At 38.6% G+C, this 27,158-nt stretch overlaps 3 protein-coding genes across 3 annotated transcripts in view; 1 reads left to right on the top strand and 2 right to left on the bottom strand.

The window, feature by feature from the left end:
• The window catches only part of LOC146657803 (transmembrane protein 132C), a 296,469-nt gene that overhangs the window by 98,631 nt on the left and 170,680 nt on the right, over positions 1 to 27,158 (bottom strand). The window lies entirely within an intron of this gene.
• LOC146657807 (uncharacterized) lies at positions 1,913 to 4,026 on the top strand. Its single transcript, XM_085426134.1, has 2 exons — positions 1,913 to 2,752; positions 3,268 to 4,026. Exons 1-2 carry the CDS (start codon positions 2,007 to 2,009, stop codon positions 4,019 to 4,021), a joined length of 1,500 nt encoding a protein of 499 aa, XP_085282260.1. The 5' UTR covers positions 1,913 to 2,006; the 3' UTR covers positions 4,022 to 4,026.
• LOC146657806 (uncharacterized) lies at positions 4,478 to 9,561 on the bottom strand. Its single transcript, XM_085426133.1, has 9 exons — positions 9,179 to 9,561; positions 7,814 to 8,026; positions 7,435 to 7,570; positions 6,742 to 7,235; positions 6,250 to 6,560; positions 5,963 to 6,138; positions 5,428 to 5,600; positions 5,032 to 5,246; positions 4,478 to 4,740 (listed from the first exon to the last, which is right to left on the bottom strand). The coding sequence occupies exons 1-9, from the start codon at positions 9,544 to 9,546 to the stop codon at positions 4,481 to 4,483; spliced, it is 2,346 nt and encodes a 781-aa protein (XP_085282259.1). The 5' UTR covers positions 9,547 to 9,561; the 3' UTR covers positions 4,478 to 4,480.

Genomic DNA, 27,158 nt, shown 5'->3' with positions numbered 1-27,158 from the left:
CCTGTTGCTGACCCCTTGCTAGCCTGTCCTCCTTAAGAGAAGCAGAAGGTAGCTGTAGAAAAAATCTTTCCCTTTAAGTCACCCTCAAAGCTGCAAAAAAAAAAAAAAATCACATATACAATCCGCATAAGCACACACACACACACACACACACACACACACACACACACACACACACACACACACACACACACACACACTGATGCACACCATGTAGTAAGTGCAGGGAGGACAGGTTGTCTTATCAAAGTGTGCTACAGGAAAGTGGTGGTATCAGGGGAAATTCAAAGGACAATAGAGAACAAACACACACACACACACCAATAGGCATGCACCGCTGGCAAGAAGAGAGGCAACATCCCCTGGAAGAATACAAGGTGGGATGGAAAGGATGGAAACCGGAGGAGAACAAGAAAAAAAAAGGTGAAGGAACAATTTTTCTCTTTTTGCTCAGAGGAAGTTGTCACTTACAGCATTTCCCCTCAGCACCTGCACAGCCAGTGGCTGACAGCAGGTGTGTGTATTTCTTACACAGAGAGAAACATAGGGAGATATGAGACTAATGCAAAAAGAAAGAGATACTGTAGGTAGGTATAGACAGACAGATAGACAGACAGATAGACAGACAGATAGAACCACACACAGACACAGAGAGCTGTCAGAGATATGTTTCTTGCTAAAGGAAGACAGACAAAGACTCAAACATAGGGGAGGCGATGCCAGGCGGAACCACAGGACGATATCACGCTGTCATAACCATCAACCACCTTCACCTTCATTGTTTGTGTGTGAGTGTTTGGACACATAGATATGAGGTGCCGTAAGGGACATTATTACTGAAACGCTCTCACACACACTACTGAAATGCTCTCACACACACTACTGAAACGCTCTCACACACACTACTGAAACGCTCTCACACACACTACTGAAATTTTACCTCTCACACACACTACTGAAACGCTCTCACACACACTACTGAAACGCTCTCACACACACTACTGAAACGCTCTCACACACACTACTGAAACGCTCTCACACACACTACTGAAATGCTCTCACACACACTACTGAAACGCTCTCACACACACTACTGAAACGCTCTCACACACACTACTGAAATGCTCTCACACACACTACTGAAACGCTCTCACACACACTACTGAAACGCTCTCACACACACTACTGAAATTTTACCTCTCACACACACTACTGAAACGCTCTCACACACACTACTGAAACGCTCTCACACACACTACTGAAATGCTCTCACACACACTACTGAAACGCTCTCACACACACTACTGAAATTTTACCTCTCACACACACTACTGAAACGCTCTCACACACACTACTGAAACGCTCTCACACACACTACTGAAACGCTCTCACACACACTACTGAAACGCTCTCACACACACTACTGAAATTTTACCTCTCACACACACTACTGAAACGCTCTCACACACACTACTGAAATGCTCTCACACACACTACTGAAACGCTCTCACACACACAACTGAAACGCTCTCACACACACTACTGAAATTTTACCTCACACACACACAACTGAAACGCTCTCACACACACTACTGAAACGCTCTCACACACACTACTGAAATTTTACCTCTCACACACACTACTGAAACGCTCTCACACAAACTACTGAAACGCTCTCACACACACTACTGAAACGCTCTCACACACACTACTGAAACGCTCTCACACACACTAATGAAAACCAAGAGGATTTCAATTGAACAGGAAGGCATTTTAGCTGCACAGGAAGGTGAGGAAAAACAAATAACACATTAATGCACAGCTAACACCGCGGTGACGTCGACAACAGTCTGTTAGAGGTATAATTGAAAAATATTTTGCCTTCATCAGTGACTATCCAAACATTGTTGTAGGGTAGCAGCCTATTGCAACAAGTCGGGGCATCCTGGCTATGCTAGCTGCCCGTATAATCTGGAAAGACTGTGTCTGACAGTACCTCATCTACAATGAAATTACATCAGATCCTTGTCATTTTTTACATACTTTCTTTGTTTTTTGAGGTGAGAACCAATGAAGAAGATGTTGAAAGATTTTTTACTTGTGCTCTGCAATGTATTGGGGCGCTCCAAAATGAAAATTCGGACAATATCAGACAAGAGCGGCTTTATAGAGAGCTAGATGATCATACACGAACTCTATCAGAATTTCTTGCTGCTGTATCTCGATATGATCCCAATAATAGGGTTGCCACCAACCTACTACAATCCTTGTATAGATGCTTTTGCAGCTTGCTACATGAATATGATGCTAGACAGAGATCTGCTTATGTGACCCACAGATTGTTACCCCCAACCACCTTGAGTGGTCATCCAGGTCGGCCACGATACACTATATCTGCTGAACAGATTTCTCACTTTGTTTCCATTGGTATGACATGGCAGAGAATTGCATCATGCTTTGGAATAAGTCGAAGAACCCTGTACAGACACAGACAAACTTTGGGAGTTGAGCCATTAAGCTATGTGGATATTTCAAATCAAGAACTGAATGGCCTTGTGACGGATATCCTACAGAACACTCCAAATGCAGGGGAAGTATACATTCTTGGAAGTCTGAGATCTCGTGGCTTAAGAGTTCAACGTTGGAGGGTCAGACAAAGTCTACAGGAAGTGGATCCTATTGGACGTGCATTTAGACGTCGTCATGCGATAAGGCGAAGGATCTATAGTGTTCAGGCCCCCAACCACTTATGGTAAGTTCACTGGTTTGAAACAAATGATCAGGCCTTGTGTTTAAAAGTATTAACACAATACATCAAAATTAATGGTCCTTCATTCAAAACATTACTGAAGTTAATCTATATGATCAGCATAAGATAATAATAATAAAAAAATAACAATAACCAAAAAAACTGAAATTGATATAAGTATGTTAAATATTTGGGGGATTCATAGTACATAAATTTAGATGTTGTCTAATGTATATACTGTTGAGTTGTTTAATCCTTTATTTTACATCACAATTTTAATCTCTAACATCAATTGTGCCAGGTAAACGTAGTGTGGAAAAAGACATTTTATGCCACTGTGTGTATGTGTGTGCACGTGTGTGTGTGTGTGTGTGTGAGAGACAGAGGTGTGCTGTTGTTGAAGTAAATGTACAAAATGAAACCTCTAGTTTTTGTTTAAGTACAGGGTCAGGAATTCACTACTAAATAATATGAACAAACATGTGGAACTGTAGTAATGCTTTCTGATCTCTCAACAGGCATTTTGACGGCAACCACAAATTGATTAGATGGCGCTTGGTCCTGCATGGCTGTGTTGATGGCTTCAGCCGAACTATCATATACTTACGTTGCTTATCCAATAACAGAGCCTCAAGTGTCTTGTCATTATTTTTGGAAGGAATACAAAACTTTGGTTTGCCCTTAAGGGTCAGGTGTGATCATGGTATGGAAAATATACAGGTTGCTCGTTTTATGTTACAGAGAAGAGGAGTAGGCAGTGTTATTACAGGTGTTTCAGTACATAACCAAAGAATTGAAAGACTGTGGGCAGAACTCAACAGAGTTGTATCAAGACACTTTATAAATATCTTTAACTTTATGGAAGAACAGGGTATGTTGGATTCACTGAATGAGCTACATCTTTTTTGTCTGCATTATGTTTATTTGCCAAGGATTGAAAGAGCATTAACAGAATTTGTCAATCAGTGGAACAACCATGGTCTCTCTACACAAGGAGGACAGACCCCTCTTCAGCTGTGGCATACAGGTGTCACAAACAATGTGGGAATCCTGTCGTTTATAAATGACATTTTTCATGTTGATAACTATTATGGCGTTGATGAAGAAGGGCCATTACCAGAACTTCAAACAAACAATAATGTCAATATTCCAGCTATTGACATCAACATAAATGAGACTGCAATGAACATAATTCAACAAGTGAATCCATTAGAAAATGATGGAAATCATGGAATAGATGTGTTTTCTTCACTTTTACACCTTCTACATTAAATAAAATATTTTGCAAAAAATAAAAAAAAGATATATAAAAAAAACATTTCAGAAAACATATGTGATCGAAACTAACATATTGAAACCATTTTCTTTAAAATGATAAAATGACAGCTCTGTTGTCAAACAGAAACTGACACAGGCAGAAGAATAAACAGACACAAAGACAACCAAATCAAAAACCGATGGACATACACATGAAATGAGTAAAGTGACACAAATTTTGTATATTCAAACTCAACAATCTAAATTAACTTCTGACGTGCTGTTAAACAATTGGTATGAATCCTGAAGAACAATCACTTCTTGTCAAATTGATGTCTTAAAACATCAATTTGACTGAGGCAGGTAAATTTGGAAATATTAAAACCTTAACAAGTTAATACTCAATACTCACTTTGAATCAAAAGAGAGACCAATACAAAAGAGAAACACGCAAACTCCTCCAGCATAATGTGTTCATACCCTGCCAAAGCCGTAAGTGTTACCTAATGCAAAATCAAACTTCTCCTTGAACAGCTGGTATGAAACATGCAGTGGCAGCCTAATGCAGTTAACACACGTGTTGGCAAGAGGGAAAATTGGTGTAGAAGAGAAGTCATCGTCTCCTCTATGAATGAACTCAATCGAGGGTGCTGGGGAAAAGCCAATAGGTGGCACCGCAGTTGCTCCAGTTGCAAAGGCCAATATCTTCTGTAATTTGGAAGGTCCTTCTTCTTCTGCATAAAACAGAGAAGGAAAAAAGTGTTAAAAGGTTATTTCATTTGGCCAACATAAATTGTCAGTGAGTACAAATCTAAAGCAAGAATCTTAATGACTGTTATTGCAATGACTATAGAGCATGCTTTTCATCTTTCAATAGTCTCAAAGAACTATGTAAAAATGTTACTACAACCAAGAGGGTAATGTGGTGTTATTGTTATATGAGTATGTTATTTAAAATAAAGATTTCAGAAATGCTAACCTATAAATCGTTACATCTATTTATTGTGCACTAAAGTGACAATTACCTTCTGCATCTTGGAGATAGTCTCTCCAGAAGGTAACAACTGTCTCCTCAGCAGCTCTTCTGTTGCTTCCTTCTGGAGATAGATGAATGTTGAAAAGATCATCCACCTGGTCAGCAGTCAGCATATGTGGCTCATAGCAGAACAGCGGGCGAAAACTGTCTGGATGCCTCCTCATTTTCTCGAGAACCCCAAGAGTTTTCAGACCTTCACAAAATCTGGATAAACAGCACAAAGAAATTTTATTCAATAATTCTGCAATTTCATGCTTCTAAGTTAATTGTATATTATCAATTTGGCACAATCAGTTATACTAGGTTATTAACTGGCCATTTTGATTAATAGGTAAGATTTTTATCACATTTTAATTAATCTGAAAAACACAGAATACCAAAATACCTTTGAAATGGACCTTGAACCCTGTGGATGACCTGAAACATGACAATATCATGTACCAGCAGATCCCTGTCTCTTAGTGAACGCATAGGCCTCAGGCATCCTGCATTGGCCAAGTAATCAAGCAGAGGTTCTTTTGACTTTTCAAGGTCCTCAAGGGTTGTACTTTGAGATATCTAGCATCACAAAGAGCAGAGGAAGGGCTTGTTATGGAAGTTACTCAGTAGTCTTATAACCTATTAGAAGGAACCCAGCCACCAGTGGTCTACACAATCACAATATGCCCGCGCGTACATTGGAAGTCAAATGACTACACATATTTTTTTAATATGTTTACAATGTGCTTAAAAAAATGATAAAATATACTCTTTCGTCTACCCTTATCTACTGAATCTTAGTTTAATATAGCAGCAAAATATAAAAACTTGGCATTCAGCAATGGCCAGACTGATCCGGATAAACATTCCCTGCAAAAGAAAACTGGAACACAAACTATTTTCAATTCACTATAAGATTTATAAAATAAACATATAGAGACCTTTCGGACTTTTTCAAAGAGTTCCAGGTCAGCTATGTCTTCCAGGGCTGGATTTGCTGAATTTCCAACCAGAAGGGAAAATACTGTTGGTGACAGAAAGTTAGGTGGTGGACCACCATGTACCAAGCTCACTGCAATGGCTCTCCCAGAGATGTAGTACCAGTCCCCTCTGAGAGCTGCAAAGCAACAGAATAAAAGGAAAAGCAAAATTGTCAGTAATGTTGCCTGTAAAAATAAATATCAGTTAAACAGTTCCCACTATTAATCTTAGAAAAATAGGTAATTACCAGTACTGTCAAGAGCCAAGTTCTTGCAGTTTTCTTTCCCCTCAAACATGGCTGACCTGGCAATGGTGTCCATCAATAGTCTCAAGAATTCCCTCCTTGGCCCACCTAAATCAACCCCTTCCTCATTTTTCCCCATATCATCTGAGAATTTCACACAGATCATCAAGTTGGGATCATAAGATAGCCTTTGAAAACCACGCAAGGCTCCCTCCCACACAGCAGAGCGATTTATATTAAATTTGCACTGCTGTTTTGTGCTAATTTTGCTTGATAGTTCCAGCAGTATCTCTTGAACAGGGACTTTTTCTGCACTAAAAAAAGAAAATAAAACAGAAAATAAAATATATCAGCCATGTAGTCATGTTACAGAATTTGAGAATATGTGTCACACTGATCATAGAGAGTTAAAGCTTTAAAGGTTTATATTGATTTGACAATTCTGGAAAGCCCAAATTATGTCTCAAACTCAAATTCTGTATGTTTGTTACTCACATCTGATTCTCCAAGCTCGCAATTATAGCTTGATTTAAATCCTCATCATCTGAAGAATCGCCAGAAAGCGATGCCACGAGAGTTAAATATGAAGAATAATCTTCATCATTAACGCTCATGGCAGGGATGTCTTCACTTCTTGCATTGAAATCTCTGCTGTGACTGCTTGTGCTAGGTTTGTCATCACTTCTTGCCATGTAGCCTTCATCACAAATGCTGTTCCCATCACTTCCTTGCTTTGCTCGTTGCCTTTTACCAACACTCCTTCGAATACAGTTGGTCCCAGTATCATCTTCTTCATCACTGCTAGTGCCAGGGTTATCACCTTTAACATGACTTCTTAACCTTGTAGTGACTTGGCTGCTCATGTCTTGTTGGATTTTTGAACTATCAACTTCAAAACAATCATTGTCACTGTCCTTATCAGTTGCACAACTGCTTAATGCTGATTTGGAGCTGATGTGGGAAGGATCTTTGTCTTCATCTGATTCACTCTTCAACAGAAAAAGACCAAAAACATATATCAAAAGCAAGTAATTATAGCTTATCTTAAAAAGATTAAAATAAGAAATATCCATATTGATTGCTCCCAAACACTTGTTTTAAATAAATATATTCTATTTTGTTAGAAGCCCAATTGTTGACATGTTTTTTCCCAAATCATGATTACTTTTCATTCTTTTAGTAACTTACTAAAAGTGTCCTTGATGGCCTTACATAGAGGGCTTTGGTTTTAAAAACCTTTAGGATCAGCATCCCATTCAGCTCCTGACCAACTTGGAGCTTTGGAGACACCAGCTTATTGCCACAAGCCATTAGAAACTCGAGGCTACAAAAAATAAATAGGGACAACAGCAATTGCTAATTAGTTAAATATTTTAAGTATTAGTTAAATATTTTATTATATATTGTTCTGTTTGTGTGTATGCTTTTATGACTTAAATTCTACTGGTATAGTCATATGTTTTTATAATGATGAATGATATTTTAAACTTCTTTACTTTGGTATATTATCTTTAAGTACAAGTCATTACATGAATACACACAGTAACAATAAACAATAGTATTTTACCTGACATCCTCTGGAAGGCGTTCACCAAAGCTTTCCTTGAGGTGTTTCACGACAGTTTGGTTGTCCCAGGTCTTCTGGAATTCAAAAGCACTGAGGATGTGCCCATGTTTGTGTAACCATAATTTTGAACCTTGTTTGCACACTACTCCCCATGATGGAGTTGGAAGTAGTATAACATCTTTGTTGAAATGGTCATGCTGCTGGGCCATAGCTCTGAAATATAAATATTAGATACCATAAACAACAGCAAGTGATAACTAATAATACTGAGATGCAGACAGCAGAACACTATCCAAACCCCTACACAGAATGCTTTCATAGACAAAATTGTTGTAGTTAGGCAAACATAAGGGTTAATTTTATATACTTTTTTTTATACTTTTCCGAGAATACGTGCTTCTTTTGTGGTTCGGACTCCTTCTGACATTTCTTTGGAGGTGGAGGAAAACCAAAGTAATTGCTTAAAGGAGCTTCTTCGACATCTTTAAGAGTTCTAAACAAATGTCTGTCCTCCTCCAGAAAATCCTATGTACGCAAACACGCGTTGCAACTTCTTATCTTGTTTATCTTTTTTATTTTGACAGCGAATGCGCACCTGCGGACCACTTATGTGCAGCCCTGGTTATTTAGCTCGTCATATTGCTGCCACAGAAATTCTTTTGTCCATGAAACCATAAAGCTGCACTTTCTTTTTGCCTTATAGTCTGATTTGTCATAACTTTTCCGTTTTGTGGTAAGTTTTTCTTTGGCTGTCACTTCTTCACCCTGACCTGTCTTATTTGGCTCAGCAGAACTAAAATATAAATCCTGCTGCTTTTACACACACACACACACACACACACACACACACATACATACATAACGCTCAGCGATTCTCTGCGCGATCAACCTCTCACATGTTTAAGCTGCGGGAGATTTCACTTGTCATGTTTGCATAGTAAGCTAACGATTAATAAGACGATGTCAGAGGAATTGGTGCGCAAATTATCATCACTCACCAATCAGTACTGTCGCTCTCTATACACAGTTGCATAACACATAATTGCAAAGTGAAAGCAAAAAACAAGCGCAAATTCAAACGCGATTTCAATATTTCACATATTGACAGTGGCTCACCGATGCCAATGACATAATTACCCAGCTACATTTCCAAAAGAATGCAAAAGCATAGACATATATTTTTCCTTCCTACGATTGCCCGACGGGCAGGGCAGAGATAGATTTTGGTAGCCTGGAAAAATCGCTAGCCCCAGGACGTCGGGCTAGCGATTTTGCGAGCCCTGCAGTATATTATTAAATATCAGACTATTACATATGGCCCCATTTCAGGCAAGTGAATACAAACTCATTAAACTTTGTAACTACCTTTTTCTTCTGGTGCCTGATGTCCAGCTGCCGAAGCATTGCCGAGTTTGATAACGTGGTGCAGGTGCACATTCTCTCCTGACTGTAGATGTCGCTGGCATGGGCAAGCTGCTACGTTGACGTGAGGGAAAGAGGGATGTTAAGTGACTATCCAGTCCGTCCACACTGGTACTTGCAACAGGTTGCTGCCCCACGACTGTGGCATTTGACAAAGTTCTGATGGTCTCTGCTGAGGATAATATACTGTTGAGTAATGCGGCTGCTTCACTTAGGCTACTAGCAGGTTGCTGAGTAGACATCTGTGTAGTGGTTTGAAGTGTACCACTTTTTCCTTCACTTTCCTGGTCTGGACACAACTTCCTGTTCATCTAAAACTCCTTCCTGTTCAACTGAAATGCCTTCCTGTTTAACTGAAACGCCTTCCTGTTTAACTGAAATGCCTTCCTGTTCAACTGAAACGCCTTCCTGTTTAACTGAAATGCCTTCCTGTTCAACTGAAACGCCTTCCTGTTTAACTGAAATGCCTTCCTGTTCAACTGAAACGCCTTCCTGTTTAACTGAAATGCCTTCCTGTTCAACTGAAATGCCTTGGATTTTCAGTAGTGTGTGTGAGAGCGTTTCACTAGTGTGTGTGAGAGCATTTCAGTAGTGTGTGTGAGAGGTAAAATTTCAGTAGTGTGTGTGAGAGCGTTTCAGTAGTGTGTGTGAGAGCGTTTCAGTAGTGTGTGTGAGAGCGTTTCAGTAGTGTGTGTGAGAGCGTTTCAGTAGTGTGTGTGAGAGGTAAAATTTCAGTAGTGTGTGTGAGAGCGTTTCAGTAGTGTGTGTGAGAGGTAAAATTTCAGTAGTGTGTGTGAGAGCGTTTCAGTAGTGTGTGTGAGAGCGTTTCAGTTGTGTGTGTGTGAGGTAAAATTTCAGTAGTGTGTGTGAGAGCGTTTCAGTTGTGTGTGTGAGAGCGTTTCAGTAGTGTGTGTGAGAGCATTTCAGTAGTGTGTGTGAGAGCGTTTCAGTAGTGTGTGTGAGAGGTAAAATTTCAGTAGTGTGTGTGAGAGCGTTTCAGTAGTGTGTGTGAGAGCATTTCAGTAGTGTGTGTGAGAGCGTTTCAGTAGTGTGTGTGAGAGGTAAAATTTCAGTAGTGTGTGTGAGAGCGTTTCAGTAGTGTGTGTGAGAGGTAAAATTTCAGTAGTGTGTGTGAGAGCGTTTCAGTAGTGTGTGTGAGAGCGTTTCAGTAGTGTGTGTGAGAGCGTTTCAGTAGTGTGTGTGAGAGCGTTTCAGTAATAATGTCCCTTACGGCACCTCATACATAGATGCAACGCACTGTTGCAGACAACCCCCTGTCAGTTTGGTTTAAAGCCCACCAAAACCATGTGTGTGAGTGTGTTTGTGGGTAAAGGTGCATATAATTTTGTGCATTTTAGTGAGTTTATTTCATTCCAGCCAGGCAGTCCATCATCCATTCAGTCTTAATTTCAACACCTCACTGTGCACTTGGATGCACACATGCAACCATGCATCCACACGCACAGACACACGCTGGGTCTTTTTAAAATGTTTTAGCCTCCACTGACCAGCTGTCGGATCTGGGTTGCCATCAGATATCAAACCCTATAATGTCAAGGGAAATGTTAGAAAGAGAGAAAGCAGGATAGGGTGCTATTTTAAAATCTACAGCAGGACAATCCCTTGGAGTTGCCCACAGGAAAAGAGAGGACTGTTTGGTTGCACTGGTAGAGGGTAGTTAAGAGTAATTAAGAGACAAAGATACTAAATAAAGAGAGAGAATGTTGTATGCAATTGCAGATTATGAAACAACATTACAATTTTGTGACTTGAATGTTACCTCATTTGGTTTAGTGCAGATTAGTGAGCTATGGTGTAATTTCACTTTTCCCCCAATTTTGAATATTATATTTGTTATGTTCTATATGACATCTGCTGCCATTACTTCTGATTAAAGATTGCACAGAGCAGAAACCTATTTACTTAATTTCTCAATAGATAAAACAAAGTTTTACAAAGAAATGATGTTGGTTGCCAAAAATCAACTGTAAAATGTAAATAATTTCTTAAAAAAAAATAAAGAGGCCAATTATATTGCATGTAAGACATTGCAAAAAACCCCAAAAACGTCTGCCTACTATGGTTTCCTATGGTTGTCTGTCTCTCTTTGTTAGACCTGGGATAGACTCTGACCTGTCTAGGGTGTACTCCACCTCTAGAAAGGGGTAGGAAAGCCACCAGCTCCTTTCGTGACCCCGAGTTAAGTATTTAAGAAAATGCATGAATGGAGCCAAAAAGCAGAAATATCAGTGACAAACAGACCTCTTTTAACCTCTCTCCCTTCACACTGACTAATTTATTCTTACACATAGAAGTATGCTCAAACAAAAATTTTAAATATTGACAAAAGGTTATTCTATTTACTGATAATTTCAAACCTCAGAGAAGATGCCTAATTTTCCTTTTCGTGCTTTTTTGTCAACACTGACTATAAAACACTGGGAAGATAAGCAGATCTATAGTGCTTGTGTCTGTGTGGAAGACAAAGAGAGTGAGTGTCCAAGCTGGTGAGGTTGTCAATGAGAGGACAGAGGGGACTCTGGGGGAATGAGCTTGCAGAAACAAAGGACATGCACAGACTCAAAAACACATCACAAACTACTGTACACATACAAGTAAATACACACAGTCTGCTAGATCATGCTGAAGTGAAAACTGTATTTTGATAAAAATGCCATGTTTCTATGCTCCTTATTGAAATTTGTACATGTGCTACTAACAGATGTTCACAAGTAAAAGTTAAGACGATAAGAGTTCTGAAAAATACGATCATACACACTTGTATTTTATAGAAAGGTAATTTTTCATAAAAAATCATACAATTAAAAATAATAATGTACAATAATCTACATTGTCTTTAAAATAAGATACAATTATGCAAACCTTGTCTCTGGTGTCTGATGGTTGCAACAGCTGTTAAGGCATTATTGTTGTATACTAACCATAAAATACAAACATTCACACATAATAGGTATTTTTTGGATGATTTCTGCCGGGTAGTCGTGATCCACATAAATCTGACGTCCATCTATGCGTATATCCTTCTTCATCCATGCTTTTTTCAACAATAATAATAGGTATTTTTTAAAGGATGTTTTGTACTTACACTCATCCCACTCGCTCTTTTTAAACACTTAGATAGAGAAAGCAAAATGAAGAGAGTTTGACTGACTATTCCAGTTTTTTGTCTTACAGTGTTCGTTGTATACATTTCTATATATTTCTATATATTTCCATCCTTGCCAATTTGTGGTACTGCAGATACCTCCATGATTTTATCCCTGGTGAAGTTATGTTTCTCAGTATTATTTCTATCTTGTACAATTTTCCTCTCGCTCTGTCTTCCTCTCACAGCCGCTATGCCAGCTATATCCTTTTCTGATTGCACATAGGCCCTTTTTCTGACATATACAGGCCCCCTGTCAAGCACTTGGACCCATACATACAGACCTATGCTACGTCTTATTCTTGTTTGCCCTTTCTTACTCACAGCTACCCCCTATCAGGACAACCAAATAGTGCCCTGTTTTTCTAACATACACAGATGAACACGCTTGCTTGAATATTGTCTGTTTTTATCATTTACCCATTTTTTAAGCTATTCATACTACCTCCCTCTTTCCTTATTTTAACCACAGTGACACACTCTCTCTTTCCATCACATACGGGACAAACACAGACCCCCAACCCAGATCTTCACCAATGTGCAACATGCAAATGCTTTTAAGAGAAGCCCAGCAAAGGGACAACAGTGTGTGTCTACACCTGTGTATGAATGTGTTTGCATACTTAAATCGCCTCTGAGGCATAATGTTTTGTCTTTTTTACTTTTTCTGGTTTTTTTAAATGAATTTAATGCTTTTCTTTCGGGCACATAACAGAGAGAGCTTTCTAAATCATGTTAGATTCTACTTATAATTACTCACATTTTCAGATCAAATGTTTCTTTTGCCATATTAGTCAGCTCAGTCTTGGTATTTGGTTTACTCGCCTGTGTAATTAATTATATGCAATAAACTACATCATTGTGCATTGAATAAAAGAACAAGAATCACAAAACAACTCTCTAAATACGCAGTCTTTTTAATCATTCTAATGGTTTACAAATTTTTATTTGGTAAATAAACAGTGTATTTTATCTACCTTTGCTACTACAAGATGGCAATGAGTGATTGCAGGCCCATCACAATATAAGAAGTACCGTGGCTGTTTCTGCGATTGTGCGATGGCAATACTGAATAATTTACAGTGTCTACCACTACTTTGCACTTTGTTGCATTTTAAAGTTTCAAATACATGAAAGCCTCCGAGAGAAAGAGGAAAAATAGAAGAGAATTGGTGAGTCAGAGAAGACAAGAGGAAAATGAGAGAAACATAAAGAGATGAAAAACAGCAAGAGATACAACGGCATGGGGAAGACAGAGAGATGCAAGGCAGACTTAGAAACATACACAGACAAAGTAAACATGATCCAGATCCAAAAGTAGTGAAGGAAACATAAGCAGATTGAGATGCTGAATTTCTGTGACTGTTCTGGTTGTCTAATTGCTGCAAAATAGCAATATATTTATTATTATCTGGATGAAAGGGCTTCTCTGCCCAGTTTTCAGAGTTTTCAGTGAGGCTACTTAGTATTATGGTTTATGTTTCGCCTCTGTCAGTGCGCCCCAGGGTGGCTGTGGCTACAATGTAGCTTGCCATCACCAGTGTGTGAATGTGTGTGTCGATGGGTGGATGACTGGATGTGTAAAGCGCTTTGGGGTCCTTAGGGAGTAGCAAGGCGCTATACAAATACAGGCCATTTACCATTTACCATGTTTCGTTTTCTTTACTTGTGCAAATGTAAAGACTGAAAATATTGGACAAAGTCATCTACATGTATGGCAATGAGAGGTTTGCTAAGGCAGGGAGACAGCAAAAAAACATAATGCATTTTCATGAATGCACCATGCAACAGAATAAAACCTATTCCCTAACCTACCCTACTCTAATAGCTTTTTAATTTTAAGTTGATAATTACAGTGTTCTTCCAGCATGTAATCATCGGCTAGTGAGAGTGACCACTAATATTCTGTAAGTTCTTAAGAAAGAACAAATGCAGAGGAGTCTTTGTTTGTGTAATTAAACATTGACAACTCAAGATAAATAACCAAAGTAAAGTAGACAAAAAACACAACCAGAATCATCTAAAACAGCTAAACAATAAAGTCTTTTAAAACAAAATGTGTAGCAAACTTTTTAAGTGCATACATTAACTTTTTATTATTATTACAAATATTTTATTTTTTTCCAACAAGCTCGATTATAAAAAGGCAGACAGAAATCAGCTCACTGTACACCGTGTCGGCTCTGATTTACACTTTATTGGTTCCCATTGCACTTAAATCCCCTTTCCCCAATCTCACACTTACACAGACATAGACAATCACAAACTATCGATCTGTGGGCTATGTGAGTGAAAAATCCGGTGCAAAAGAAGACTGACAGCTGGCAACAAACAAAAGCACACATTTTAAAATCAAAAAGCACAGTCACAGATGTAGTATTAAATGCTGTCGACCTATCCTCCATCCCAACCCGATAACCTCTCTCTTTCTTGCCATTACACACATAGATACACGCTCTAACTTTTCCTCTGTGTCCGTAATCAGATATTGATTTAATGCAGCACCAGATATCACATCCATCTCTGCCTTTCTCTATTTTCTCTGATATTTTTGTGCTTTCGTGATATCTGTCCAGTGTCATGGAGACACGCCTTTTGAGATAAGGCCTTGTTGACCCAACCAAGAAACAGATAAAAATGTCTTTGTTTAATTTATTTGTTTCGGAGAAAAAAGTTAATGCAGGTCAGGATGAGAGAGGATCCAGACTGCTGCACCTGCAGACTTTTAACCTGATATTACTGATTCAGTGTATTGTGTTTTGATATGACACCTCTTTCTTTTCATTTAACCCACATTAAGAGGACATGGGTTGTGTGTACTTTGTGGCAGTTTAGCATTTTTGTTTGACTCCTCGGTGATCAACAAAAAATATTAAATGTTAATAAGATAGCATGTACTTTATTTAAAACTCTTTAGGGATTCCATCTTGCTCACTCGACAGAAAAGCACACCTGCTATTTATTTTAGAAACAAACAAGAAAATAGATTTTGTTTTTAACACAGTGGCGGGTGTTATAAAAAAAACTAACCATAAGGAAAGCCAGGAGGGTTTTAAGTAATCGCTAGCTTGTGGCTTGAATAGCACTCTGCTCCCACTGTGAATTTTAACCGTGGCATATGCAAAATAGCCTTGCAAAAAGTCTTGAAATTATTGTCTGCAATAGCACTAAACGCCTACAGAATTTTAGTGGATTTCCCACAGTTTAATTTCCTGTTGTGTCTATCTATAAGCCTTCGTGAACTCTGGAAAACAAATATATGCCAATCCCTCTGTGGAGGAATCTAATTTATTTTAGATGTGGGGAGTGTTGTAAAGAGATCAATTAGTCTAGCTGATATTTGTGCTATAAAAAAAAATAAACTAAACAGAAAGAAAATAGGGGTGGTGAGAATAAAGGAGAGAGAATGAACTAAGACATGTCAACCTAACAAGCAGTACAAGGGAGAAAAACAGGAAAGAAAATCTATGTGCATGGAAAATAGTTATGAAAACATTTTACAACAATAGTACAAGAAAGTACCTGATATATTTTGCTTGGTTTAGTGTCCTGAATGCTCTGCAGCTTTCAGCTGTGCTATGCTTCAACTGTGACAAGAAAAATTCACTGCACACCTGAATATTCTTATTAGCGTGGAAATGTAGAGCAGACAACAGAAAGAAAAAGGTTCAGAGAATTAAGACACTTACGACCTGGGAATGAATGACAATAAGCAAGAATCAGTGACAAAGTTACATTGGGATCCATTAGTGGTTAATGATCAATATTATTTAAATGTATATTATGCATATGATGTATCTAAGTGATTTATTTTATTACTATCGTGTTTATTTAGTGTATGTCTTGTTTGCTGTTGTATAATGTTAAGGTTCAAAATTGAGGAAGGAGAGTACAAACCACCCATGGTCCAGAAGGTCTTGGTCAAACAATGATTTTAATGAACACACGTGTGGGAAGATACTCTGTACGCCGACAGCAAGTGATCTCCAACTTAATCAAAGCATGAACAGATATTTTATAGCATCAGGGTTTGATTTACTGACGCCCCTTCATGCGTCACAGATACATTTTATACATAGATCAGATCAACACCACAATGACTTTTCACCCAGAAGATCATCTTCTATTTTCATGGCTGGTACTTTCCGTTCTTAAAGTAAATTGTTCCTCTTTCTTGCCGAGACAACAAGGACGGTTCCTCTTTTACCGAGACACTTTTGCAGTTACAACCAGACATGACTAATCTCTCCTCTAAATAAATTTAACTCATGTGTGTGTGTCACGACCTCACATGCTCTTTCTCAATTCACCTGTTGCACTTCTGACCTTTCACCAGACCAGAGGCTCACTGAGACTATGTGTATGTCTTCTACTAAATAAATGTTTTAACCAAGAACTTCTACTTAAAAGCTTAATACAAGAATATGAACATATAAAAGATATTAAAATGAACTGTTGTGTAAGCATGTACTGCAATTCCTTCTATGTTCTAGTTTTCCCTCAGCATGGATCATCTAGACACTCTCACTAGATGAAGCTTAAGACCATTAATGAACCTGAACATCAACTCAAATAAGCACAGATATGCATTGTGTACACAATAGTTATAACTGCACCTGAAATACAAGGTCAACATAATAACTGTATGCATAACATCTTAAGGCCTTCTTAAAGCTATCTGTTACATTGTTAAAGCCTCGTCTTAGCCTGCTGCTCAAAATAACTTTCACTTCTGCAAAACTCTCCAAGCCTGTTTCCTGTCAGCCTGTGACTTTTAGCCTTTCTGAAAGACACACACTGTTCAACCCCTGAATGCAATATAAACTCCAGATTATATTATTAATGCAATGGTAATGCTGACAATTATTTAACAATAGCAGTAAAATAATTTCCCTGCTCCACAATAACAACACCAGTTCCTTGAAACTGCCTGAAAACAGCATAAAGGCTTATCTTAAAGCCACTTTGTGAAAGCTTGATGGTGCATATAAAAGATAAGACACTGATATTTATCAACAGTCCACAATCTTAAAAGCAAGAAAAAATGGACAAAGGTGAAGAGGATAAAATATTCTCTCACATTCTGAACACACACACAGAGTGTATTTTATACATTTGTGCAAAATGAAATGAAGCGATAGCACGGATTTCTGCATGTGTACAGGCATTCACGTTTGAGGGAACGCCTCTGTTTTTATTGCACTAAATGTGTCTTCTTTGTGTTACACAGTGATGCGTAAAATCTATGAAGTCTCTACAGTGAACTAATTGTCATTGTTTTTTTATTGTACCGTTTTCATTGTTTTGGTCTCAGAAAGGAAAATGACTCAATCGCTGGATTTTTACAGTATGATGGATTTCTGCACGCCCACACACACACACACACACACACACACACACACACACACACACACACACACTCTTGCCGTGCTCAAATGTACGCATACACACTCTGACAGAGACTCCAAAAGAGAAAAAGAGAAAGAATGAATTATTAATCACGCCGCCTAATTATGGTGTGTGGCCCTGAGAGAGATATGATCCTGGGGAAATCACATCTAACAGTCATTTATCACAACAAATAGAGTGAAAAACACTGGTTAGAGGAGAAGAGAGAGCAGACGAAACTAGAGAGAAGAAGAGAGAGCAAGAGCAGAGCAAAGAAGGCCAACTGTGCTATCAGATTCTACTATTAAAATATGCTAAGGAGATGCAAGGATAGGGAGGCAAGAGGAAGGGTAAAAGGAGAGTCTAAAATACTAAATTAGGAGATGCTCAAGGGAAACTAAAGCCCATAACAGCGTCAAAACGGGGTTTACATCACAACAAATTTCATTTTCCAAAACAAGGATTAAATATATAAATGGAATGAAAAAGAAAAGAGTACAGGTTCATATTGAGTAACCTGCGCAACAACTTAGTCAAGCAGTTCTTCTTTTTACTCATTGGATTTCCTGCTTTTATTGTAAGTAGAAGAGTGAGAGATTTTTTTCCTCCCAGACTGTATGACTTGATATTTAGCCTTGCGTATATTTGGCCACTAATAATATACACAGGGGCATCTGAGCTGTGCCATGGCATGGCATGGTGGACTAGGCTGATCTGAAAGAGTGACTGAATCAGGCCAGGTATCAAATCCAGACTGTCAGCCATGCAGACCACGAGCCCACTCAGGCTTTTAAAAAAATAAAACACCAACTCCCAGAAGGCTCAGCTCTTTGCCTCTCCACCTCCTCTCCCTGACAGCTCAGAAGGAGGTGGGGTGATGGTGTGTGCAAATGCATGCATGTGTACGAAAGCAGAATTCATGGAAGAAGCAGGGAAGAGGGAGTGATGGAGTGAGAAAAATGCTGAATAGGAGTTGGGAAAGCAGCAGGAACTTGGAAAATAGGCAGAGAGAGAAATGCAGTAGTGTACCACTGTTCCCCCAACAAGGCCACCGAGGAAAAACTGAGAGAATTTCTGGAGTCACTTATAGGGAGCATCTATTTGTAGGTTTGCACTGCACACGAATGTGTATGTGTTCATGCATATCTTTGAGACCATTTTGGAGGCCAAATGTCAGGTTCCCTCCATGCCTGAAGCCACTTACATCAGATGGTAAATGGTCTAGATGCAAAGTGAAACAAGCCTCTGGGTTCAATTCCTCTGCTCATTCCAGTGGCCCTGCCAATCAAACAGGGTCAGACTAAGACAGAATGGGATGGAGTGGGTGAAGAGATCATGGAACAGAAAAGAATAAAAAAAATGGGGTGAAAAAAGCCCAAATAAAATATAATTTAAGAGAAAAGGGCAATAAAGAAAATCTTTGAATGGACCATTACTTGTACACGTTTGTGTGTTTGCATTAAAGAATCTTAAATGGCATCGACTTTCAGAAAGGTCACTTTACACACACACACATACACCTTTCTCTACAGTGTTCTTGGAATCAATTGGCAAGTAAATGCTAGGACATTTTGTGTGTGTTGACACTTCTGGCATTATAACACTTAATGTCAATTAGAGTGACAGGTAGACAGGTCATTCTGAGGAGGAGACAGTGACAAAGAGTGAAGACAGAGTGTCAAAAGAGGTTTAGACTTTTGATTTCCTATGATGAAAAGTGTTGCAGAAAAAGCATAAGTCACAAATACAATCTTAGCTGCCCTCACAAGTGCGCGTGCAAACACACACGCATACTAACAGACAGCAAAAACAGAAGCTGTGAATAGCATGTGAATGCTTTGAGACTGCCATGAATAGCATTTAAATACAAATAGCCAGAACATCCTTTCCCACTGTATATTTTTATTAGCGCGCAAATATTCGTGAGACTGACATAATGTATTTATCATCCAGCCCATACCTAAATTTAAGTATTGCCATTAAGTCTGCCACAAAGGAGACAGATCTCACCATTTTCCTGCAAGGACTCAGCTCTTATACAAGCTATTCATGTAGACTGAAAGCATCAAAAAATACTTTCAGAATGTCGGATTCACATAGTCAGAAGAGCTATGTTTAACTTTGCCTTTATTATTACCCCTCAGAACATTTGGTTTGCAGTCAGATATTGGATACATACAGATGTTCAGTTTTTTAGTTGTTTTTTTTGTTGTGGTTGTTGTTGCTGTTTAAATACAGATTTGCAAAATCCCAGCCAGGCACAGTACAAAAAAAGGAGTCAGTATCTGTACTTAGGAAACAAACCCACAGGTTGTCCAACTTGTGCAACTGTGATATTTCTGTTATGGCCCTTTAGTTTAATTTCAAGCTGAGCTTATAGCAGCAGAGGGGCACCGTTTGAGATAACACACTTAAGAACAACAGGTGTCCTGATATCCTCTCATTTTACACAGATAGATTAACAACATGAATTGAACATGCAAAAATGTAGAAATATGCAGTGCTGCAAGCCACATCTCAAACGTTCCTGATCATTCTGAAAATGCTACTAATGGTAAATGGCCCGCATTTATATAGCGCTTTACTAGTCCCTAAGGACCCCAAAGCGCTTTACACATCCAGTCATCCACCCATTCACACACTGGTGATGGCAAGCTACATTGTAGTCACAGCCACCCTGGGGCGCACTGACAGAGGCGGTACTACCAAAGGGGCAAAACTCTAGCAGAGTTTAAAAGTTAATCCATTGACTAATCTGTACCTAAAAGCAAAGCAACTCTTAAGTCACCCTTGATTTCTTTATATTTTGCTAGGAAATAAGTAAGGCAATTTGTTGAAACATCAGTAAAGATACATGGAAATACAGTTTGTAAGGCAAAAACAGAGTTTGCTCATTTCTAACGGGCGTCAAAGTCAATATTTGATATGACCACTTTATTTTTGAACACAGCCTGAAATCTCTTAGGAAAGCTTTCCTGTAATTTCCTGTAGTCTTCAGATATAGTTATCCAGGCTTCTTGCAGGACATTCAAAACTCTTCTTCAGATGCTGAAAACCTTTTGTCTTGTTCTGTGTAAAGATGATCCCAAACTGCTTTAATAAAGTTGAGGTTTTCATGCTGAGGAGGCCAATCCCAGACTTAGTGTTTCATTGTTTGTTTTGTTTGTGTTTGGAATCTTTGCCAAGCTCAAAGAAGCCATTTCCTATCTGACACTTTTCAGTTGGTATAACATGATGGACCAAAATCTGATGTTTCTTTTCTGCACCCAAAATTTCTGCATCCATAATTCCATCAATTGACAAATGTTTTCTCATATGGGGGTCATGTGATTATTGGGGTTTTCTGTTTTCTCTTTATGATTGTAGGGTCTTTACCTTTCTAAATAAAGACTCATAAGGCAACTGTTTGCAATGATTTGGCGCTATATAAATAAAATTAAATTGAAAAGAAAAAAGCCCTGTGACAGACTGGCGACCTGTCCAGGGTGTACCCTGCCTCTCACCCTAAGACAGTTGGGATAGGCTCCAGTGCCCCCCGTGACCCCAAAAAGGAGAAGCTGAAGCCAATGGATGGATGGACAAAAAAATTAAATGAATTGAAAAAGACCTGTTGCCACTGATTTTCAGTTCTTGTGCAGTTTGGCGTACATCAAGCTTTTTCTCCCCCTTTTTTCCTTCCATAAAAATAGCTTCACAACAATCAACATTTACCTGAGTACACTGAGGTTTTAGCAAACAGCAGATAGCTAACTGAATGATCAGATGCATCTCTTAACTCATGTGTTTGCTGAGTTTATTAAGGAAGTGACTTTTAGGTACTGTTAGGTACAGTACATCTGCTGTAGATAGTGTTTTAGGTCTGCCACGTCTACTTTTCTCCTGCACTTGTCTAGTTTCTTCAGATTTTTTTTAAGGACAAACTGTACAGTATGACAAGATGTTCCACGTTTTCAGCTTTGGGAACTTTGGTGGTAAAAAAAAATACTATTTTATGCCAGTCACACTGTTACTTTTTGGCATTTTTAACTAAAGTTAACTAATGAAAACCAGACTGAAATTATGTGAAAAAACAGCCAATGTCCAAAGAAAAAAACTTTAAAAGACCTTTAGAAAGAAGACCACTTTAAAAATTACAAGAAAGTCTGACTATTTGGAAGTGAACTTTAAATCAAGGCGGAAATCAAGATTGTTACACAGTCTTTATAGACACGACTGCTTTAACAGAAGACAGCTGTTTCTAATTACTGTGAAAAAAAGTGAAGTCAGTTAAAGGATTCTATTGAGATCATGTAGGATGGTTCAGGTACCAGAATAGCTGAACAGAAACCTAAATGGAGCAGATAAGATCAGCATAAGATAAGTCGTGAGCACAAAGGTTTATTGAGGCTAGAAAGCTGAAGTTGGAAGAGGTATTGGGTAATGAAAGGAATAAATGAAGATGTAAGAAAAGATGGAAGAAGGAGGAGGAAAGAGAGAAAACGGTAGAGACAGAGACAGTGATTGAATGCTGTTATTGTGGTTGCAGAGGAAGAGAGCAAAAGCAGCGAGGCGTTTCCTTATCACATTGCGGATGATGTGTTTGTGTGTGTGTTTCTATGTGAAAAAGAAAGAAAATGGTAGAGAGAGGACAAACAGACCTTTCTGCCCCCAAGTGTAGAGAATTTTAAAATAGAGCTTTAATTGTTTCTACATGTCTGAGTCACGAGTGTCTGCTGTACTGTGCAGCATGCGGCCAGACGCTCAGACATATACACTTGGTCCATATACCAATGCAAAACACTGATGATTTATTTTTAATGTGATGAGTTTATGGTACAGTAAATGACTGAACTGCATGCATTTGAATTAATTTGCAGATACATACAAATTTGAAATTAAATTTGTTATGTTTTATTTATTTTTTAAATTCCTCCCTGATTATTTACACAGGTGAATGTGTTTTTTCAATATTTACTTTATAATATGATAACTTCTGTTGGTGTTTCAAGATACCAAGAAGAACTGTGTTCCAATAACCGTGCATTCAGACAGAGAAAAATAGAAAGAGAAAATAACAAATCATTGACATACAGAGGGAGGCAGAAAATGAAAAGTCAGTGTGCAGTAGGAAAAAAAGAAGGAAGGGGATGAATACAGAGAGAAGGGAAAGAAAGATGAAAATGAATGGCCTATCTCCATAAAAGTAGCCATGCTTCTCAAGGTGGGAGCTGAGCAGCTAAAAGTCAACAGCTGAAGAATGGATAGGACTGATTGAATTTATAGGAGCTACTTCCTTAGATCAATGCCACACACACACACACACACTGAGGGGGAAAATGCATGCTGGAAGCAGATTTGTTGTCCATCAATACCTCACTTCCTCCTGACTTCTGAAGAATTAGTAGGAGTGAAAAGGAGCAGCACAGCCTATCCTTTTTAGACCTAATTTATCCATTGTTGACTAAGCAGCAACTTTTTCACCAACTTCGTATGCACATTTTTCAGTCTGGGAAACAAAATGAATTAAAAAACACATTTTTGATTTTTGGAAGTATTTAAAAAAAAAAAGGATAGTTTAATTTCACCTGTATGAATAGCTTAGACCAGGGTCGTCCAACTTCAGGCCTCAAGGGCCGGTGTCCTGCAGGTTTTAAATGCGTCCTTGATCCAACACAGCTGATTTAAATGGCTAAATTACCTCCTCATCATGTCTCCAGAGGCCTGTTAATGAATTAATTATTTGACTCAGGTGTGTTGAACCAGGCTGATATCTAAAACCTGTAGGACACCGGCTCCTGAGGCCTGGAGTTGGACACCCCTGGCTTAGACTAACCAGTAAGGATTTGAACCTGCAACTTTGAGAACTGGAACAGGTACACCTGTATTCACTGCCTTTTGAACATTATTAAATGTCCCTTCTTTAGTTGGAATTTTTCTCACTCAAAGTTCTAAAATTTAGAAAAATAGTGGAAGACAGATTTAAGGTAAGTTGAGAGGATATCATATAAAAGTATCATGATGAACTGAATGGGTCGAGTGCTCAACATGAATTCTTAAGAGATTACCGTATTTCCCGGACTACAAAGCGCACCTGAATATTAGCCGCACAAGCTAAAATCAGGGGAAAATCCTGTTTTGTACATACATTAGCCGCACCTGACTAAAAGCCGCAGGTGTTTCAATGTTGACTTATCATATGTAAGAGAATATGCACAAAGGGAATTGTCAGGAAAGAGATGGCTGTTTGGAGACACACCCCTTTTATTAATATTTTGAAAAACAAGTTATGGGTACATATTTGCACATGTAGTACATAACAGTAACCTACAGCACACCAGAAAAATAGATTCGGACTACCTTTTAGGCTCAGGTGCAGTGACACGGCTTTAACAAGAAGAAAAGTCAGTCATTCACCATCTTTCTCTTCTTCCTGCGCTCTAAAACCACCAAAGTCCTCTTCTCCAATGTCGGAAACGAACAGGCTCAGGATGGCTTCGTCATCCACTCTCCGCTTCTCTCCTTCGTTGTCACTTTCAAAACCAAAGAAATCCTCGTTGTCAGTGTCAGAGTCGAACACCCTCAGAAGGGCCGTGGCGGTGTCCTCCTCTCCATCATGCAGCAGTCCAGCCCTTCAAAATCCGTTGGTGATCGTGGATGTTTTCGCACTTTTCCACGCTGTCAGAATCCACCGGTGGAGTTGAGCATAACTTGCTTTTCGCAAGTTTATCGCCGCTCGTCATCCACGCCTCCCGCTGAATGCGTAGCGCTACTTTGAAGTTTGTTTTTCGCGCTACTTCGTACGGCACTACGTTGCCTGGCGGACGGACATGTGACTAACATACCACTCTTGAACCCCGATCCTTCCGCCAGGCAAAGTAGTGCCGTACAACAGCGGAACACACAAAACAAATCGTCTTACGATATCACAAAAATCATGGAAAATCCATAGAAAAGCCGCACCTGACTAAAAGCCGCAGGGTTCAAAGCTTGTGCAAAAAGTAGCGGCTTATAGCCCGACAATTACGGTATATATGTCTCTTTCTTGGGTTTTCCCATTTTTATAAAATCCTCCTCCTCAAGCTCTTTTATGTAGAGAGAGAGTGTAGCACTTAACGGTGGCATTTTAACTGATTCACTGGCATAAGGCTTAGTGTCGAGAACAGCATTATTCATTTTTTTTAAAAAAAAGTCAAGAAACAAATGTGACAAACGCATACACACCAACATTCACACAGTTCTGCTGAGCCTAAGTGGCAAGTCCAGCACTATTAGTTACTGATGAAAAATGAGGGCAGGCAGGATAACTGTTAGAGAAGAGAGAGTGAGGAGAGCAGAGTGCAGGGGCAGTCAGAGTGAGAGGGGAGAAAAGAGAGAAAATTAGGAGATGCAACAGAGAGCTCTTTGCAAATCTGGATGTGAGTCGGAAGAGACGGGAAAGAAAAGGAAGACAAGAGACAACAAAAAATTGGATGAGTCAGGTACTTGGTTTCAGTGAGAAACTAAATAGGAGAAAAAGTATAAGAGAAGTCTTAAAAAAGAGAGCAAGGGTGAGAGAGAGAGAGAAGTCAATTAACAGAATGTTAACATGAGAGTAAGAGTCAGAAAGACAAGAGTAGGTAGATATCAACACAGTCCTGCCATATTTTATATCTACAGTTAAGTCTGCATGTATATATGTCTGTGTGTGTGTTGTCCTGTATTTCTGTGGTCTACGCTGCCTAAACTATGTTAACTATCTAAAAGGACCATTTCACTCTCCAATTAGCATATCTTTGAATACACTGCTCTGTATTATTGTACAGTTGTGTCAGAATGTATTCAGAGTTTTTCCACATTTTGCAAAATAAACTGTTTTATTTATTCTATTGTAACTAAAAAGTGTTGCACAGGCTCAGTGTTTCATTCCACCTTAATATTACAAGTCTTTTGCACAGTTGATAAAACCTGATGAAAAGATAACCAGTGGCATCACTCCCCGGTATCAGGCCTTTATGACAGACGCAATGTAAAAGCCAGATAGCAGGTTGCTTGTAGTTTGCCAAGTGAAAAGAATTCTAGGAGAATGAGGAAAAAGTTTTGCTGTTCTGAAGATACACCACAGGATTTTGATCACAAGTGATGGGAAGGGGACGTGCATGGGTAGGATATCACATGGGTGCCTCCCTTTGGACATTTTAAAGGCACACAAATGCAAGGAGACCCCAGGGTATATCCAGAATCCATTGGCGAGATTATATATCAAGTGGCTTGGGAAGACCCCAGGATCCCCCAGGAGTTATTGAAAAGAGTAGCAGGGAGAAGGATACCTGGAATATCCTAGTTGACCTATTGCCACTGTGACCTGACTTCATAAATGTGAAAGATAATGAATGAAGGAATGAATGTTCTGACATGTCAAAACGAAATTCTTTTCATAGAATGTCAGGCAAGCTCATCATTTGACTAAGGCTAACCTTACATACAATGATGATACTGTATTTTTATATTTTCCTGTATTTTATATTTTTGCTGATGAGCAGTGACAGAGAAAATGGTCACGATCAAACAGAGAATGACCAGTTGAATACTAAAAGATTCATGAAAAGTGACACAGAGATCCAAGGTATAAAAACAAAACAATTCTGGCAGGACTTCATGACATGTTTCTGACTGTTGAAGTTGAAGACCAGTACTAAATGTACAACATCTGTGTTTTCTTATTAATGGGTTATTAAATGCAGTTTGATGAGGGGGAAAAAAGTTTTATTTGTTCACAATCTGGATATCTACATTATAATGTACTGTGACAGTATAACCACACCTACTATCAAGGTCATTTTATAATAGCAATGTATGTTTGTGTATCTATATCTCTAATATAGCTCCTGATTTTTCGAGAAATCCAGGAATTTCACCTACATTCAAAAATGGGGAATAAGAACTTTGAATTTCTATACATGATGTTTCCAAAGAATTATCAAGGTACGTTTTTAAAAAACTAACAACACCAAAGAAAGTGACTGCTTCAAGCATTTTGTATCCCTTGAGGCAACTTTTAAATTGATTTGTTCCTAAGAAAATCCAGAGACATTGAAGAGGTGTTGTAATGGAAGAAAGAGAATATAGTACGTAGAGTGAAAATAAATTACATCATTTGATACATACTTGAAATTTAACCACCAAAACCAATATAACCACCAATCACTATGAGGTTTACAAACTATATTAGGCTGCAGAAAAATCAAAGGGTACTTGACAAGCATGTTTCTGAAAATGGTTTAACCGGAACAAAGCAATTTGGCTTCAACATTTAGAAACCCTGGTAAAAAGTTAGGTCAGTGGGATTTTGTGCTGCTGTTATATTAATGGGTTAGTGTAAAATTACCAAATGTTTGATAATTTTGTGTAAAA

The sequence above is a fragment of the Rhamphochromis longiceps genome, linkage group LG12 (genome assembly GCF_057381845.1).
Source record: "Rhamphochromis longiceps isolate RC_006_pf linkage group LG12, R_longiceps_female_GT1.1, whole genome shotgun sequence".
Lineage (NCBI taxonomy): Eukaryota > Metazoa > Chordata > Actinopteri > Cichliformes > Cichlidae > Rhamphochromis > Rhamphochromis longiceps.
Note: the sequence above shows the minus strand (reverse complement) of the source record. Positions and strands in the feature narration are given on the sequence as shown.

What these genes read in the sequence shown, in the direction of transcription:
- LOC146657806 (XM_085426133.1), bottom strand. Translation starts at nt 9,546, where the DNA reads ATGAACAGGAAGTTGTGTCCAGACCAGGAAAGTGAAGGAAAAAGTGGT. An exon ending in CTTGGCTCTTGACAGTACTG is followed by an intron (nt 6,139 to 6,249) that starts GTAATTACCTAT and finishes GTTGCTTTGCAG; the next exon opens with CTCTCAGAGGGGACTGGTAC. An exon ending in GTTCAAGGTCCATTTCAAAG is followed by an intron (nt 5,247 to 5,427) that starts GTATTTTGGTAT and finishes CTGTTTATCCAG; the next exon opens with ATTTTGTGAAGGTCTGAAAA.
- LOC146657807 (XM_085426134.1), top strand. Translation starts at nt 2,007, where the DNA reads ATGAAATTACATCAGATCCTTGTCATTTTTTACATACTTTCTTTGTTT. An exon ending in CAGGCCCCCAACCACTTATG is followed by an intron (nt 2,753 to 3,267) that starts GTAAGTTCACTG and finishes ATCTCTCAACAG; the next exon opens with GCATTTTGACGGCAACCACA.